Genomic DNA, 17,170 nt, shown 5'->3' with positions numbered 1-17,170 from the left:
AATATCATTAGTTAGTATAACCATTTCAAAAAATGACTCATTATCAACATAAGAAAGCTAGTAATACCTGATTCTTGGCTTGAAGAAGTGTTAAGGCAAGCAATCTCAATGTCTTCCTTTCTTGCATTGTCTCTTGTGTCATCTTTAGTAACTTGTTTACCTATATATACATAGAGTTAACCAAAGCTCACGATAATACAAGGTTATGAAAAATTTCAATAACACAAAAGAAAGTAATTAGATATTTTGTATCAATTTGGGTCACTAAATTTGTACAAGTTTTTGATCCTTAAAGTTGGTACCTGCATCTTGACTTGAAGAAACATTATTGCGAGTAACCTCTTGATCTCCCTTTCTTACATTACCTCTTTTCCCACCTTTTGTTGTTCTTTAATCTATATTTATATATATACACACAATTACTCAAAGTTTAAAAATATGAATAACTATGAACATTTTAAATTAGACAAAGAGACTAATTAAAGCTAGTTAATCTCAAAATGAATCCCTAATAAAGTAAGATGTAAAATATGTACAAATTTTAATTTTCAAAAGACATATACCTGTATCATGATTTGAAGAGACATTAGGGCCAATGACCTCCTTAGCTTTCATTGTTCCATTATCTCTTGTACCATCATTTGTGATTTTGTTACCTTTATGTACACATAATAAACCAAAGTTTAGAAACATAAGAGACATTTGTAAAACATCAAAACCCGCATTTGTAAAACATCAAAACATCAAAACACGCATACCTTTTTTGCCATGTTCTTTACACCATCTAATAGTAAATTGAGCAGGTGAAAACAAGGAATTCATTGTTTATACTTTTATGGGCTCACCAACTTCTCCTTCTGGTTTGAAGCATCTTACAAACTTCCTGTTGAACAATGCGCGAGGGTGACGAGGAACGGAGGAAGAGAGAAGAGAAGAGAGACACAAGACACCGGAAGTGGAACCCCAGAAGTGCATCAAGTGAGCACACATTAGCTGCAACATCAGCTCCTTAGCTAGAATAGATAAAACATCAAGTAGAATAAACATAAGCTTGAACAGACGAATCAACTGAAAATAGACAAACAACAACTGGAAACAATGAAACATCAGCTAGAACAACTCAACATCTAGAATAATAATGAAACATCAGCTGGAACATTTCAACAGCTGGAATAAGAATGAAATGAAATATCATCCCATCAGCTCGAAACATTTCTTATAAACAAAGCGTGGAATAATTTCAACGCATTAGCTGTAATATAGATGAAATGATATGAAACGTAGCATGAAGAGCCAAAAATCAGCTGGAAGAAAGAAACATTTAGAATAATCAAATGATGAACAAAATACTGACAATCATCAGCAAGAGCTCATCAGTTTTCTTACTGCTGCTCAGAGCCCAAGCAAACATCTCAGCAATCTGCTTCTCGGACTCTAGGAATATCTTTGTACGCCTAGCCTCCAGATCATCACGAAATCGCTCAGACTCTCTCTGCATCTGCAGTTTCTGTTAGCCTGCTCCTTTTCAGTCTCAGTCTGTCATCTCCTGGTTGTGAGCTCCTGTCAGAGTCTGACAGGAGACAGAGGAGCTCTATCAGTGCATTTTTGTTGCTGCCCTAGTCAGCATGCAGCCCTGGGTTTGTTCCAGCCCAAACTGGGTTGTTTTTGTCCAGACTGCCCATTTTCTGGGCAGTCGGCCAGATCTGGCCAAAGTCGGCCAGATCTGGCCAAAGTCGGCCAGATTTGGCTGGTCGGCCAAATCTGGCCAGGTCGGCCAGTTTGCTGGCCTGGGGGCTATTTGTAGCAGCCCCCCCAGTCAGTCCAGTATTGTTCTCTACAGGTACAGCACTGCTCCCTCCGTCTCCGTCTCCGGCGTTGGTGCTGCCACTGCTTCCAGTCTGTCCTGGTTCCCTCACTGACGCTCCGAGCTGCGTGCAGGGACTGCTCTGTCCATTCCAATGTATTCAGCATTCATCTCAGTCAGTGCAGACTTTCTTCCTTTATTCTCTGCTTTCTCTCTCCTCTCCTCTATGTTCCTGTTCTTCTTCCGTTGCGCACTCTCACATGGTATCATCGCCTGATTGAGAGCACAGAGGACACACCTTCAGGAGAGAAATACCTTACTGCTGTTGCCAACAGATCCACAACAGCCAGGCGATTGCTTCAGGAGGCTGCCAACAGTTCCATAACAGCCAGACGACTGCTTCAGGAGGCTGTACAGCCTGCGTTTGCTGTCCACGCTGACTGCAGAGGCTGCCACATCATCCAGCAACGCAGCAACCCTGCATTTTACCCCAGGCGGCCTCTCCTGCTGATGGGCGACCTCCTTACAGGCTGCGTTTTGCTGCTCTGCAGGTCGCTTCCACCCCAGGTGGCTCTTTTCCTGCTGGCGACCTCTGTCCGGGCTGTTTCCTGGTGCTGGTGGTCTCTTTTCTGGTGTTCGACATCAGATCTCTTTGCGTTTTGCAGATCCAGGTGTTTGTAGGCACTCTCTGCCTATGTCTTGGTGGTTGGTGACCACATTGCTGGTCCTATTTCGACAGCAGCACAACTTTCTTTGGTATTTTGCAGATTGGAAGATGTCTTACCAGTTTTCAGGCTTTGAAGACTTAGAGGATGAGCTTCTCTCTCATCATTCCTCTGAGTGGAGGCGGGATTATCGTGAAGTTCAACATCGGGAAGAACCTCCTCGCACTCGTCCTTCTTCAGTCCATGCATCTCAGAGGGTTCCATCTACTGCGAAGGTTTCTTCAGTGAAGACTGCTTTAGATGTGCGGATGCCTTCCTTGTTTCCCTCTATACAGGTGCCGATTCTCCCTTCCTTTCTGAAGGAAGATAAGTTGGATGGTTCCAACTACTCCCTATGGTCATGCAAGGTGGCTTGCATCCTCGATACATTTGACCTTTGGGAGCTTGTTTCTTCGCCCATCGACCGACCCCCCGTGGATTCGTCCGATGGCACCTCTATGGACCGTGCAGCCTTATGGGATATGCTCAACTCTCGAGCCCGTTCCTTTCTTTTTATGAGTCTCCATGATTCTGTTCTTGTACATGTTCACAGGTTAAAGACCGCGGCGGAAGTATGGACAAAGCTTGCGTCTTTGTATCAGCACAAGACATTTGCCCACAAGATTTCCCTGGAGAAGAAGTTGCGGATGCTCAGTCTTGATGGTTCTTCTTCCATGAAGGAGCACATCACGAAGATGGAGGATATGCGAGGCGAGCTAGCCTCTCTTGGTCGTCTGATATCGTCTGAGGATATGGCAATGATTCTGTTGACTCAGCTGCCATCACCCCGTTATGATGTCTTCTACACCAGCCTCATCACTTCAAGGACCCGTGAGACACTCCTATGGGAGGAGCTTTCCCCGCTTGTCTTGGAGCATGACGAGCGACTCAAAGAGGTGGGAGCCAATGGCTCCCCCAAGGCATTTACGGCCGGCACAGGTGGCAGCAAGAAGAAGAAACAAAAGAAGGAGAAGGCCAAGGACAAGGAGGAGGAGGACCAGAAGGATGCGAAGGAGAAGAAGCCCAAGTGTCCCCATTGTGGGAAGGGCACTCATCCCGAGGAGAAGTGTTGGCAGAAGTATCCCCATTTGAAGCCTAAGGAGAAGGACTCAAAGGTAGCCCCAGCCACAACAGAATCTGCGTTTGTGCATCTCTTTGTTGAGGAAGACACTGCCTTAGCTTCTACCACACAGGAGAAGCCTTGGCTCTTCGACAGTGGAGCATCTTCACATATGACCTTCCGTCAGGATTGGCTTCAGGATCTTCGTTCCAGAGGGGGTACAGTCACCATTGGTGACAATTCTACAGTTCCTGTTCGAGGCGTGGGGACTTTACCTATGTTTTCTGACAGGCGGTCTTCCTCCGCCAAAGTTCTCTATGTCCCTGATTTGGGTTTTAACCTATTATCTGTGCATGGTCTTACTCAGTTAGGTACCCGAGTCATTTTTACACAGGATGCAGTCACAGTGGAGGATGCTTCTACAGGTGATGCTCTTTGGACAGGTACACAGGAGGGTGGGCTTTATACGCTCACAGCCTTGGCTGCGCAGACTTCCCATGAGCTTGGGCTGCTTTGGCATGCTCGGTATGGTCATTTGAACCTCGATTCTCTTCGCCGGGCTTCTAGGAGGAAGATGGTGGAGGGACTTCCTGATTTCCCTCCTCTTCACACTTTGTGCCCTAGCTGCTTGAGGGGCAAGCAGCACCGGCAGCCTCACCCGCAGGTTGCTTCTAGGTGGGCTACTTCTCCGCTTGAGTTGGTTCATACCGACCTTTGCGGACCCATGGGCACGGCCTCCCTTGGGAAGGCCAAGTATTTGATGCTGATTGTGGACGACTTTAGTCGTTATGTGTGGCCTTATTTCTTGGAGTACAAGAGCGAGGCGTACTCCCGTTTCTGTGAGTGGTAGGTGTTTGCAGATGGCTCCTTGGACAAGCATAAAGCTAGGCTTGTTGCCAAGGGTTTTGCACAGCGTGCAGGGTTGGATTACTTTGAGACTTTTGCTCCTATAGCCAGGATGTCTACCATCCGAGTTCTTTTGGCTCTTGCTGCTCACCACCGTTGGCCTATCTATCAGGTGGACGTCAAGTCTGCTTTTCTGAATGGCATTCTTGAGGAGGAGATTTATGTTTCACAACCTCCTGGTTTTCTTGTGCAGGGGAAGGAGGATCATGTCTACAGGCTGCGGAAGGCTCTTTATGGCCTCAAGCAGGCTCCTCGTGCTTGGTACCAGCGGATTGACCGCTTCTTCCTACAGAGTGGCTTTGCGCGCTCCGCTTATGATCCCAACCTCTACTTACGGGTTGTGGATTCTCTTTCGGTGTTCCTTATCTTGTATGTGGATGATCTTATCATTACAGGGAGCGACACTCAGCAGTGGAGCATACACGGTCCATTCTTCAGCAAGAGTTTGACATGACGGATCTAGGGATCCTTCACTTCTTTCTAGGTCTGGAGATCTATCAAATGGCACAGGGCATTTTTATCTCGCAGCACAGGTACATCTCCGAGCTTCTTTCGGAGTTTGATATGGCTGAGTGTCGGCCTATCTCGTGCCCCATGGACCCTGAGTCCAAGCTTTTGACAGCGGGAGTTCCTCTTCCCGATCCCACCCATTACAGGTGCCTTGTCGGCTTCCTACGGCAGCCAATGCAGCTGATCTCTTTACGAAGCCGTTGCCTCAGGCTTCTTTGCTTCATCACATGCGGTTCTTGGGTCTTCAGACTCTCCCAGGAGTTGAGAGGGGGTGTTAGCCTGCTCCTCTTCAGTCTCAGTCTGTCATCTCCTGGTTGTGAGCTCCTGTCAGAGTCTGACAGGAGACAGAGGAGCTCTGTCAGTGCATTTTTGTTGCTGGCCTAGTCAGCATGCAGCCCTAGGTTTGTTCCAGCCCAAACTGGGCTGTTTTTGTCCAGACTGCCCATTTTCTGGGCAGTCGGCCAGATCTGGCCAAAGTCGGCCAGATCTGGCTAGTCGGCCAAATCTGGCCAGGTCGGCCAGTTTGGCTAGTTGGCCAGTTTGCTGGCCTGGGGGCTATTTATAGCAGCCCCCCCAGTCAGTCCAGTATTGTTCTCTGCAGGTACAGCACTGCTCCCTCCGTCTCCGTCTCCGGCGTTGGTGCTGCCACTGCTTCCAGTCTGTCTTGGTTCCCTCACTGACGCTCCGGGCTGCGTGCAGGGACTGCTCTGTCCATTCCAGTGTATTCAGCATTCATCTCAGTCAGTGCAGACTTTCTTCCTTCATTCTCTGCTTTCTCTCTCCTCTCCTCTGTGTTCGTGTTCTTCTTCCGTTGCGCACTCTCACAGTTTCATCTCTTCTAATCTGAGAAAGCGCTCCCCCAAAGTGTGGATCAAGGAGACCAATCTAAGAAAGTGCTCCCCCAAAGTGCTGTCAACTGGGGGCTATTAATGCCGCAAGCTGAACTTTGAAGATGGAATATAGTCAATCACAAGAAGTTTTTTTCTTCATGATCTCTCTATTCCTGCAGCCTACAAATCAAATGTCAAGATGGAATATAGTCAATCACAAGAAGTTTTTTTGACATAATTTTCCCATGTGGAAAATGTCAAGATTGTGGGAGAGAAGGAAGGAGTCTCACTTGTAGCTTTCTTGCTTGCACAATGGGGGAATACACACAAGGGTGGAGGCTGAAAACAGTTTTCCTCTTCTTAGTTGTGGAAGCCAAAAGAACTCAAGTACAAAGAAATAGAAGAACCCTAGATATGGGTCTCAAAACCAAACTCAACTAACTAAGGTGGCATACTAACTGAGCCACGAACTAGAGTAGATAAGGATAGCTATCATGTAGCTATTATTCAGGGGCGGTGTACTAACCGCATCTGCAACTGACAAGTCGGTGACATAAATACACAACGGTCACCCTGGCGTATCACGAGTGGAGCTCGATATGTCAACACTCCCCCTGGAGCTCAATCCCAATTCCTGCACACCAAGCAGGTCTCTGAACTTGCGCAGCTTCTCTGCGCCCAATGCCTTCGTGAATATGTCAGCTACCTGATCCTCTGTGCTGACATAAACTAGATCAATAAGACCTAGTAAAACCCTCTCTCGCACATAGTGATAATGCACCTCAATGTGCTTTGTTCTAGCATGATAGACTGGGTTATTTGCCAAGTGTATACTACTCATGTTGTCACAATAAATGACAACTGGCCCATCTGTAGACTGATGCATATCATAAAGTAGCTTATGCAACCAAGCTACCTCACATGCAGCCATTGCTGCACCCCTGTACTCAGCCTCTGTGCTCGACAAGGCCACTGTAGGCTGTTTCTTGCTGCTCCAAGTGACTGCAGCACTCCCAAAAGAGAACACATATCCACTGGTAGATCGTCTATCAGAAATACTACCAGCCCAATCAGCATCAGTGTATCCATGCAACTGTATCTGAACCCCAGTCTCATAAAATAGTCCATACTGCAATGTGGACTTCACATACCTGAGTATGCGTCTAGCCGCATCCAAATGTGGTTTCCTTGGAGCCTGCATAAACTGACTTACCAATCCAATAGCATAGCTTAAATCTGGCCTGGTAATAGTCATATAAATCAAGCTTCCTACTATGCATTTGTACATAGTAGGGTCTTCCAGAAGCTCACCTGCATCTGCGCTCAGCTTCACATTCTGCTCCAAAGGAACTGAAATAGGCTTACAGCCTGTCATCCCATATTTGGACAGCATGTCCAATCCATACTGCCTCTGCAAGAGCTGTATCCCACTTGGTGATCTAATCACCTCAATGCCCAAGAAATAACGCAGCTCTCCCAAATCCTTCATCTCAAACTTCTGCTTCAATAGCATTTTCACATGAAGGATATCTTCATCACTGTCACCTGTCATAATCAAATCATCAACATAAATGACAAGTAGCATAATACCTTTCTCTGTTTTTCTCACATAAAGTGAGAAATCTGCCTTGGAAATCTGAAAGCCAATAGTGACAAGATACTGTCCTATCTTGTCAGACCATGCTCTAGGTGCTTGCTTCAAGCCATACAAAGCTTTCTTCAACCTGCAAACAAACTCAGGATGAACAGCATGCACATAACCTGGTGGCTGCTCCATATAGACCTCTTCTTGCAAATCACCATGCAAGAAGGCATTCTTTACATCCATCTGATGTAAAGACCATCCCTTTGATGCAGCCATAGCAATGACTGCTCTTACGGTTGCCATCCTTGCAACCGGACTGAATGTTTCTTCATAGTCAATGCCATATGTTTGTGCATACCCCTTGACTACTAATCTTGCCTTGTATCTGTTCACAGAACCATCAGCATTGTGCTTCACCTTATAAACCCACTTACAGCCAATTGCATTCTTACCTTTAGGCAAAGGTACCAATTCCCATGTAGCGTTTGCTTCCAAGGCATCCATTTCTTCATCCATGGCTTTCTCCCATTTTTCTTTTCCCATGGCTTGCTCAAAAGAAGTGGGTTCTGGTTCCTGTATCACCTTGACCATATATGCATAGTGAATGGCTGTAAATCCATCATATTTCAGCCTATCCACAGGATACCTAACTCTGGTAGACCTGCGCAAAGTGGGTTCACTCCCAGGTGCTCTCAAAACATCCCGGGTCTTCCTTACTCCAGGTGTAACAATAGAAGGAATACCCAACTCATCATCAATGCTCTGTTCTGAGCCACTAGATTCACCATCCACATAAGAGTGACCTGCATTCACATCAAACATGGGCTGATCAACCTTCTCTTTTCCTTTTCGTGATACCTGCATACCACTATCTGCATTACTTTGAGAAGATTCTCCTGATCTCAATCTGCCTGTCCATGGCGAAGAATGTGAACCACTGCTAGAGGACGCTCCAGGTCCACTAATATTTTGTGACTGCTGCTGTGAATTCTGTGCAGCATTACCATTTTGTGCATCTACATCATCAATCACATTTACTGGTTTATACCAGCTACTCATCTCATCAAAAACAACATCTCTGCTCACTGTAAACTTACGAGTAGAAGGGTTATAGCATCTATACCCTTTTTGCTGCAGAGAGTAACCAATAAAGATGCACTTCTCATCTTTTGGATCCAACTTGGATCTCAGCTCATCTGGCACATGTACATAGGCAATGCAACCAAAAATTTTCAAATGAGAAATATCTGGTTTCCTACCAGTATACCTCTCCTCTGGAGTCATTCCATGTATTGCTGCAGTGGGAGTCCTGTTCATTATGTAGACTGCTGTAGCAACTGCTTCAGCCCAATAAAAATCTGGCAAGTCTTTTTCATTGAGCATGGCACGAGATACCTCTCCAATATGCCTGTTTTTCCTTTCTGCAATTCCATTTTGTTGTGGGGTATAACTGCATGAATATTGCTGCTTTATGCCATGCTCCTGCAAGAACTTTGCAAACTCATTTGAGAGGTACTCTCCCCCTCCATCTGACCTCAGGCATTTTATTTGCAGACCTGTTTCTTTTTCAGCCATAGCTTTAAGGGTTTTGAAATGCCCAAAAACTTCACTTTTCTTTTTCATAAAATACACCCAAACTTTTCTGCTATAGTCATCAATAAAAGTGACAAAATAATGACAGCCTCCAAGAGATGCAGCTTTAGTAGTCCACACATCAGAGTGGATTAATTCCAATGGCTTCTCACTCTCTTGAACATGTCTAGGAAATGGTTTCCTTGCCTGTTTTCCAAACTGACAGGCTTCACATACCTTATGCATTTCTGCAACCTTGAATTTTGGCAATCTTGCAACAATATTTTGGGCCTGCATTGATTTAAGTCGCTGTACATTAACATGACCAATGCGTTTATGCCAGATATCAATATCTGCAACTACACCGGTCCCATGTGCAAACATTGCTGCACTCAATTCAGACATGTCTGCATCCAACGTAAACATTCTGCCCTTCTTCTTTCCTTTTGCTATCAAGCGACCTTTATTTTTCATATCCTCAACAAAGCATCCATGAGGATTAAATCTGACCTGCAAACCCTGCTCAACCATTTGACCGACAGAAACCAGATTCTTGGTGATATTCGGGACATGAAATACATCGGACAGGTATTTCTTTTTCCCATCCTGCATAGACAAGGGAATTTTTCCAATCTGCACAATAGGATGTGCAGTATCATCACTAGTCTCCACAAATCCTGGTTTTTCCATTTTCCTTGCATCCTCCATCCATTCTGCATGACCTGTCATGTGGTTTGATGCACCTGAGTCAACATACCATACATCATTGCTTTCTTCTGCACTTGTCACAGAATTGTTCATGTGCTGCACCATGAACAAATGCTCATTTCTGTCATCACCCTGTTTGCTAGAAGATGCATAATTCCCTTGTTGCAGTTTTCCATTCATGATGTCATTCTGCTTTTTATAGCAGTCTTTAGCCATATGACCCATTTTACCACAATAGTAGCATTCAACATTACTGTTTGCATTTTGACCTCTTTGCCATCCACCACGACCTCTTTGGCTCCCCCTGCCTCTAGAGTTACCACGTCCTCCTCCATAGGACTGGTTTTCTTGAGTTTGCTGCATATTCTGATTTCTACCACGGCCTCCAAATCGGCCTCCTCTACCTCTGCCTCTACCTCTTCCAGCATTTGAGTAGAAGACAGCTTCTTTTGAAGTTCCTCCTGAAGAAGATGCACCACCATTTCTCTGCTCCTCAGAAATTAGAAGAGCAATCAACTCCTCAAAATCAGGAAATCTTTCACGAACTGAAATGGATGTCCGGAACTGTGCATAATCCTTTCCTAGACCATTTAAGGTCACAGAAACTAAATCATCATCTTCCACTGGCGACCCAATGGAAGCAAGTGCATCTGCAATCTTCTTCACCTTCATGTGGTAGTCATTGATGCTCATATTTTCTCTTTGTACATTGTGCAACTCTTGCTTGAGCTGCATTTTCCTGGCTTGCGTATTTGTGCTATACATCTTTGACAGAGTATCCCATGCCTCCTTTGGCGTACTTGCATCCTGAATATGCACAATCATAGAGTCTGAAATGCTGATAGACAGCCAATACATAACTTTCCTGGCTCTCTCATGCCATGCTTTGAATGCCTGCATTTGCTGTTGATTGGGAACATCAGGAAGAACTGGTTCTTCTTCATTTCCTGCAACAAACTCCCAATATCCTTTTCCCATAAGGAAATTCGTCATTCTAAACTTCCATGCTTGGAAGTTGTTCTTGTCAAGCTTTTCAGTGACAATCTGTGAGAGAGAATCAGATGCCATTACAGAATACTGCAAAAAGTTCTGTCACTGCAAAGAACACAGCTTCAGCCTCACAAGGGCAAATCTGCAAAACTGGTGAAAGTGGTATTTGACCACACAGTCACTTTCTAGTGACGATTTTGCATAAACAGGAACCAAGGATGATTCTGTAACTCCCAATGTCTCTGCACATAAGCATACGATGCAATTTCTACAGTAACTTTTCACCGACCTGTAGAATAGTGGCGGCACAGCATAAAACTGGGCTTTTTCTTGAGTGCGTGCAGAAAACTTCCGCCTCCAAAATAGGCCCCGAAATGGCCTCAAATCAAAAAAACAAGGTCGCCAAGGGCTAAAGCCCTTTCCCGCAGCATATACTGCCCTCTTGCTTCACCGCGAAGGGCGTCTCAACCTGAGACAATGCACTCCTGCAATTTCCGGCTGTGCTACGTGCAGAGATCTGCTCCCAAAACAGAAAATGAAAGCAACACTGCTCCTCTTACCAGAACACCGCGAGCTTGGCTTGCTTTCTTGAGCTCCTTACCACGAACAAGGCTCTGATACCATGTCAAGATTGTGGGAGAGAAGGAAGGAGTCTCACTTGTAGCTTTCTTGCTTGCACAATGGGGGAATACACACAAGGGTGGAGGCTGAAAACAGTTTTCCTCTTCTTAGTTGTGGAAGCCAAAAGAACTCAAGTACAAAGAAATAGAAGAACCCTAGATATGGGTCTCAAAACCAAACTCAACTAACTAAGGTGGCATACTAACTGAGCCACGAACTAGAGTAGATAAGGATAGCTATCATGTAGCTATTATTCAGGGGCGGTGTACTAACCGCATCTGCAACTGACAAGTCGGTGACATAAATACACAACGGTCACCCTGGCGTATCACGAGTGGAGCTCGATATGTCAACAGAAAAGGGAACTGTTTTCCCTTGGTTTCCCCTAATAGTGTTAAGAAAAATCCCACGAGCAATCACATTTCCCTACATGCAGAAAAATCAGCCTATTAGCAACATCCTAATAGTGATAAGACAAGTACAATTTATTGATTTGACCTATGCTTAAAAGCCACAGACCCAGATGGAAATAACATGAAGTATAGCAAGGGCAGCATTGTATGATTCTGCTAACCTACATGGGAGAGACAAACTATATTGTACCCATCCTGAAGCTCTTGCCCATTTGATTTAACACACCTCAACAGCTCTATTGATAGGCAATAACCACTTGAGGATTCAGAAATGTTTGGGCTGATCCATTCAACATAAACGTCCCTAATCTCATCAGTTGGTTAGCTAATCTTGGTGATCTCCAAATCAGTTCAATTGATTAACGAGCGTCATAAGTCATAGTCTTCATTAACACCTTAAATCTCTTTACATTCACATGCAGCATAACATATTAAAGTGAACAAACTGCCTGTACCTTTGAGGTTAACCAGGGCCTTTCTCACACTTCTCTCACAATCGGCACAGTCCATTCGGACCAGAAGCTCCACCATCTGCATGAGCAATAATACCCCACAAGTTAGTTAACAAAATACTGCTAAGGCACACAGTAAAACCACTTCAGGAGCTACACTACCTTCTTGCAAAGTTAAGATGTTGAATTGGAAAGGTAAGCAAATGCATCATTAATCTCTGCCCATTCCAAGTACATATTCATTCAAATGACAAGATTAAACTCTGTGTAAAAGGAATGAGCTCACTTCCTTGTAAGGATTAGAGCCATCTTCTTTTTGCAGCTGAGGCCAAAGCTAAGCCTAGCACACTGGGCTGCAATAATGCAGCAGCTGAGGCCAAAGCTAAGCCTAGCTTTGCATCTTTTTCATTTGATGTTGAAGCTGCTATTCTAGCTGTAACAATAGTAACGGACAAGGCTGCTTGCAATCGAGCATTTTTTGTTATGAATTTCTGTTTTCTTCGGCCTTTGAACTAGTTTTTGAATGATGCAGTTTTGACCAGATTTCTCAGGCACTCCAAATGCTTCTCCAACCATGATTTTAGATGGAAGAAACTGCCCGCTTTCATGAAAACAAATGGTTGTTCTCGTCTCATCCACAGCCAAGTCTTTAGCTCCTCAAGCCTTCTTGGAGTAGAATGACAGCTTCCAGGACTGTACCCAGTATAAGCAAAATATGAGTGATTTCTTTTAGGAATCAAAGGAGACAAATCAGATGGAGCATGGCATTTATCCAATGCGAAGCTCGGTGACAGCTGAGAACTGTGTGACACTGGAATTTGGTTGATTTGTTTAAGCTCATGGAGTGGAGCACAATCAAGTTTCTGTGAGTTGATCAACTGGGATGAGGATGTGCAGCCCTCAACAGTTGATGTGCTCTATGAACGTGCCAAGAAATCATGCATTCCATTCTGGCATGCAAATCCAGGCATGTTGAAGGGTGATCTTTCATACTCCCAAAAGGAAGAGGGATCATCAGGATCACATAGGCCATCTGGAGCATATGATACATTGAAATTCATGGTACTATCTTTTTTGCGAGAGATTTCACAACAGGGTACTGAGATCTGTAGTCACCCTGCTGTAGATGTGCACTGCACAGAGAGCTGCCGCTAGAGGCAGAGAGGCGAGGGTAGGGGCAGGGGCAAAGGAAGAAAAAGACGGCCATGGCCATGCAGATCATCATCTTCATCAAGCCGATCATGTCCCTACTCCCTTCATACTGCCCGCTCCCTATCGCCCCTATAGTGATGCCTCAATCGTCCTGCACGAGGTCCCTACCATCGACCTCTCGCCCTTGCTGTGCCAACAAATAGAAGGCAAGAACACCCAGTCGGGCCCCTGCTTCTGCCTCAAAACGGCTTCCCTAGGTACCTTATCACCTTCTCTTACAGCTTCGGAAGGGGGAACTCCTGCGGGAATCACCACCATCGGTGCCATTACCATTGTTTCCAGTGCCGCCATCTCCCCCAGATGCAACAGAGAAGCATCACAGCAGGGCTTACCACGAGGTGGTGCTAGCTAGGAGTGTCTGAGGAACGTTGATGCCGTCTCGCTGGGATGGACAGCACCTGTCGATCTCCTCTCTGGAGAAATACATCTCGGTGCTGCTAGATGTGCCGGCGCTAGAGCTACTGCTGCTACCAAGGGGATGATCTGATTGGCACAACACAGCAGGGATCTCGGAAGATGCGACCGCTGGGGAAAGCCATCAGCATCTGTCCTGCTACTGATACTGAGGCTGCCACCTGCGGACCCGGAAGCGAGCAAGAAAACACTTAAAAAGCGCCCTTCAGGAAGCTTTCTTGATCCACGACAATGCTTTCAATTCGAGCAGTTGAGGATTACGGCCTCACAGGTATAGTGCGAAGCAGTTGAGGATGGAATATCTTCTGGTTGGCGTAGTCCAAATCAACCACAACATGTCGATTTGTCAGAAACCCAACCTGAGGAGTCCCTGTCCTACTCTGTACTATGGCTCCAAGTGTACCAAATGTCTCTTGACCTGCAACCTGTGAAATTCACCAGAGAGAGAAACGTATCAGAATTTTCAAACTAGTAATGATGCAACAATTATTTACATATATTGCAACTAAAAATCTGCCAATCTTCACCTCTACAGTGTAAAAAACACCATCAGTTGTTTAATTGATATATGATGAAGCATGTACATACTCTCAGCATTTCTCAAAGTTTATGGAAAGGAGGGGAAAAATGTGCGGAAAACATCTAATGACACCAAAAACATAGAAACACATGAGATGGTCATTTCTATTTTCTATACACAAATATGGACATCATCATGCTGCAATTGAGTATATCGATAAACAAAATGATGATAGATTCGAGAGTGATGCCCCTCGAATATCAATGTAGACATATCAATCTGCCACTAAACTGTACACTATCATAATGCATCAAATGCCCTCATTTGATATGCTAGTTTATACAACTCAATTAAATAAAAAATACTAAACAGTTTGTTAGACCAATATAAGACATCAATCTTGATTACATAAAAGGGCCTACAGTTGATCCGAAAATTGAACTAAGACCACAAGCATGACATCAAAAGAGTAGACACATCTAGATTATGACCATGCTCTAAGGCTATGCAACTGATCCTTGAGATAAAATTTAGAAAGTTGGTTGTAAGATGCACACCTCCAAAACAAAAGTAAAATTATAGAATGACTAAATTTCAAGACAAGCAGTTTGTATTCAAACTTTGAAGTTATTCACTGGCTTTTTACCTGAGATCTTGGACCGATGGATGGGTCATTGCCCCTTAAACCTTCAACCAGCTTTGTGTATACCTCTTGCTTAGGGGTTGCGGCTGGAATACCAAAGTAAGAGAACTCTACCACATCAACATCATACCATATGCCTCCAGCTGGTCAACCGTGAGAGTTAAAGAGGACAAACTCTTGCTACAAAAGACATGTAGATGAGAGTTAAAGAGGACAAACTCATAGCAAGTTTGATGCTGTCAATCATGAAAGTATTTGATGTGGTGAGCCTTGATTTGGTCCTTCATTCATGTTCCACCCAAGTCCTAAATGCTCTGTCCCTCTCCTGTCTTCACCTTCACAGGTACATGCATTTTCTTTTGCACCAGCTGAAGTATATACTTGGTCATCAGGTAAGATGGTTTCTTCATAGTCAGCTAATGTGTGTTTGATTCCATCAAGTAATGCGGCTTCTTTGCAATAAGCCACTAGTGATTCTCTTCCATCAGCATGATATTTTCCCTGGCAATAAGGTGGTCTGCAAGCAGCATCTGCAGAACAGGGAGGAGACACAGACAATACTTGGTGGTTCTCTCTATCATCCTCCATCTTTGCTTTGGTTTTTAGGTCCAATGTTTTCAAAGCAAAAACCAGCTCAAAGGCTGCAAGTGTGCAATGGGCTGCCTGTACTGGGGTCAGCAGGTTTTGTAGCTCTTGGAGGGTATGCAGCCTGAGAGAGTTTGATCGCTTTAACAGCGAACTCAAAGTTTCAAGCTTTGACTCCATTAATTGTTGTCCTTGCACTATGTTGTGTGACATGATGAAAGAAGAGCTCCCAATCCCTATGGCTTCTTTCATGCTTTGATCTGCAATAAGCATCTGAAAGAACCCAAAGTAGTAGTCAGGCTCAGCAAACCTAGAAAAGACAGAATATTATGAATCACAAGTAGCTTTAGACACTTTCCCGTGTCACTGGGAAAAGGGGATCTTTTCCCTTGTTTTTCCTTATAGTATTCAACATCATGAGCTTCTGTGAGGGAGGGACCACATACCTGGTCGGGGGCAGGGAGCAACCACACTGAGCTAGGTATGTGGTCCCTCCCTTGCAGAAGCTCATGATGTTGTCGTAATTCACAATGTGGGAAGTATAGTGAGAATTTGTTGAAAATTTCTTGTGTGCATCATGCCAGACCATGGCAGACAGCTTCAAAATGGCTTGGCAGAAACATGATAAATTGCAACAGAAAACTCAAGAAGCAAAGGTTCACCTGCATGGTTGCTAGTTGATTTGAAAGCTCCATCTCTGCCTGGTGCATGTAATGCTGTAAAGCATCCATTGAAGCTAACTGTTTCTTTGACAACAGGCATGTCACATCATCATGGCTTATGCAACCATTATGCTTCTGCACATCAATACCCATTTTTGAGTACACGAGTGTTATAGCTGATGTGGGCCTCCAAGCACCTATCCACATAAATGCTGCTTCAAGAGCAGAGGAATGACGCCCTGCAGGAAAAAACTTTAACCAATACTAGAAAACATGCCTCAACACAAAACTCTATTTAGTGGGGGCAAGTAGAAAGAATCAAACACAGTAAAGCCAAAGAATACTTGGATTCTCTTCTTGGCCACCCAAAAGTGGATTGAAATCTCACTCTATCACCTACACACGTATATACAACAGATTCTCTGAAATTTATCATTTTAGCTTGAATGTTTTACTTACTAGACACAATATGTGTAAGCCAGGCTGTTAGTCAAGACAATTTTCCTGATGAGAGTTTTGGAAAGAAGAGATATAATATGTGCTAAGAATAACTTTGAGAAACAAGCTAGAGTGTTTGAATGGTTTGAGCAATCAATAAGCCCATCTTGAGGCAATGAAAGTAAGCCATTGAGCGTGTTTAGATTAGTATTCTGTGCATGTTTGGATAGAATGACTACCAACTGTGTACTGAAAGTACTCTGTACATGGCTCCCTAATGCAATGAAGGTAAGTCATGCAGTATCTAATTCAAATAGAATATTATTAGTGCTTTTTTAATACTAGCTTAGAGTACATTTGTGTCAGGCAATTCTCCTGGACAACCATCGCTATATGTTTATTCTGTTCTCTTTCACAGGATGTGTTGCAGAAAATTTCTAAGTTTTCATTTGCTGAAATGCAGGCCATGGGGACAAATGGAATTGTGAAGGAATGCTTCTTGTCGTATGGACTTATGGGAAAAATGGAATAATGAAGGAAT

The 17,170-nt window shown here is 44.3% G+C and overlaps 2 protein-coding genes across 4 annotated transcripts in view; both read right to left on the bottom strand.

The window, feature by feature from the left end:
* Positions 1 to 12,582, bottom strand: part of LOC148015372 (uncharacterized) — an 87,950-nt gene extending 75,368 nt beyond the window's left edge. For 2 of the 3 annotated variants that reach the window (XM_087665956.1, XM_087665954.1), the window contains exons 1-3: positions 12,159 to 12,582; positions 564 to 656; positions 68 to 160 (exon numbers count right to left, since the gene is read on the bottom strand). In XM_087665956.1, the coding sequence (XP_087522082.1) occupies positions 68 to 160; positions 564 to 656; positions 12,159 to 12,240 (268 nt within the window). In that variant the 5' untranslated portion in view covers positions 12,241 to 12,582. Of the gene's footprint in view, positions 1 to 67; positions 161 to 563; positions 657 to 758; positions 895 to 12,158 lie in introns of those variants that run through there. The other variant, XM_087665955.1, reaches the window with a different exon arrangement.
* A 2,605-nt stretch (positions 12,583 to 15,187) lies between these two features.
* On the bottom strand, positions 15,188 to 16,437 carry LOC148015371 (transcription factor TGAL1-like; the record flags this gene model as incomplete). The annotated part of the gene is made up of 2 exons (XM_087665192.1): positions 15,188 to 15,802; positions 16,192 to 16,437. Coding segments are annotated over 2 exons (861 nt in total), but the record flags the coding sequence as incomplete, so codon positions are not given.
* Positions 16,438 to 17,170: the final 733 nt, after the last annotated feature.

Source organism: Lygodium microphyllum, chromosome 24 (genome assembly GCF_053477565.2).
Source record: "Lygodium microphyllum isolate KBCC chromosome 24, Lygodium_microphyllum_v1.1.10, whole genome shotgun sequence".
Lineage (NCBI taxonomy): Eukaryota > Viridiplantae > Streptophyta > Polypodiopsida > Schizaeales > Lygodiaceae > Lygodium > Lygodium microphyllum.
Note: the sequence above shows the minus strand (reverse complement) of the source record. Positions and strands in the feature narration are given on the sequence as shown.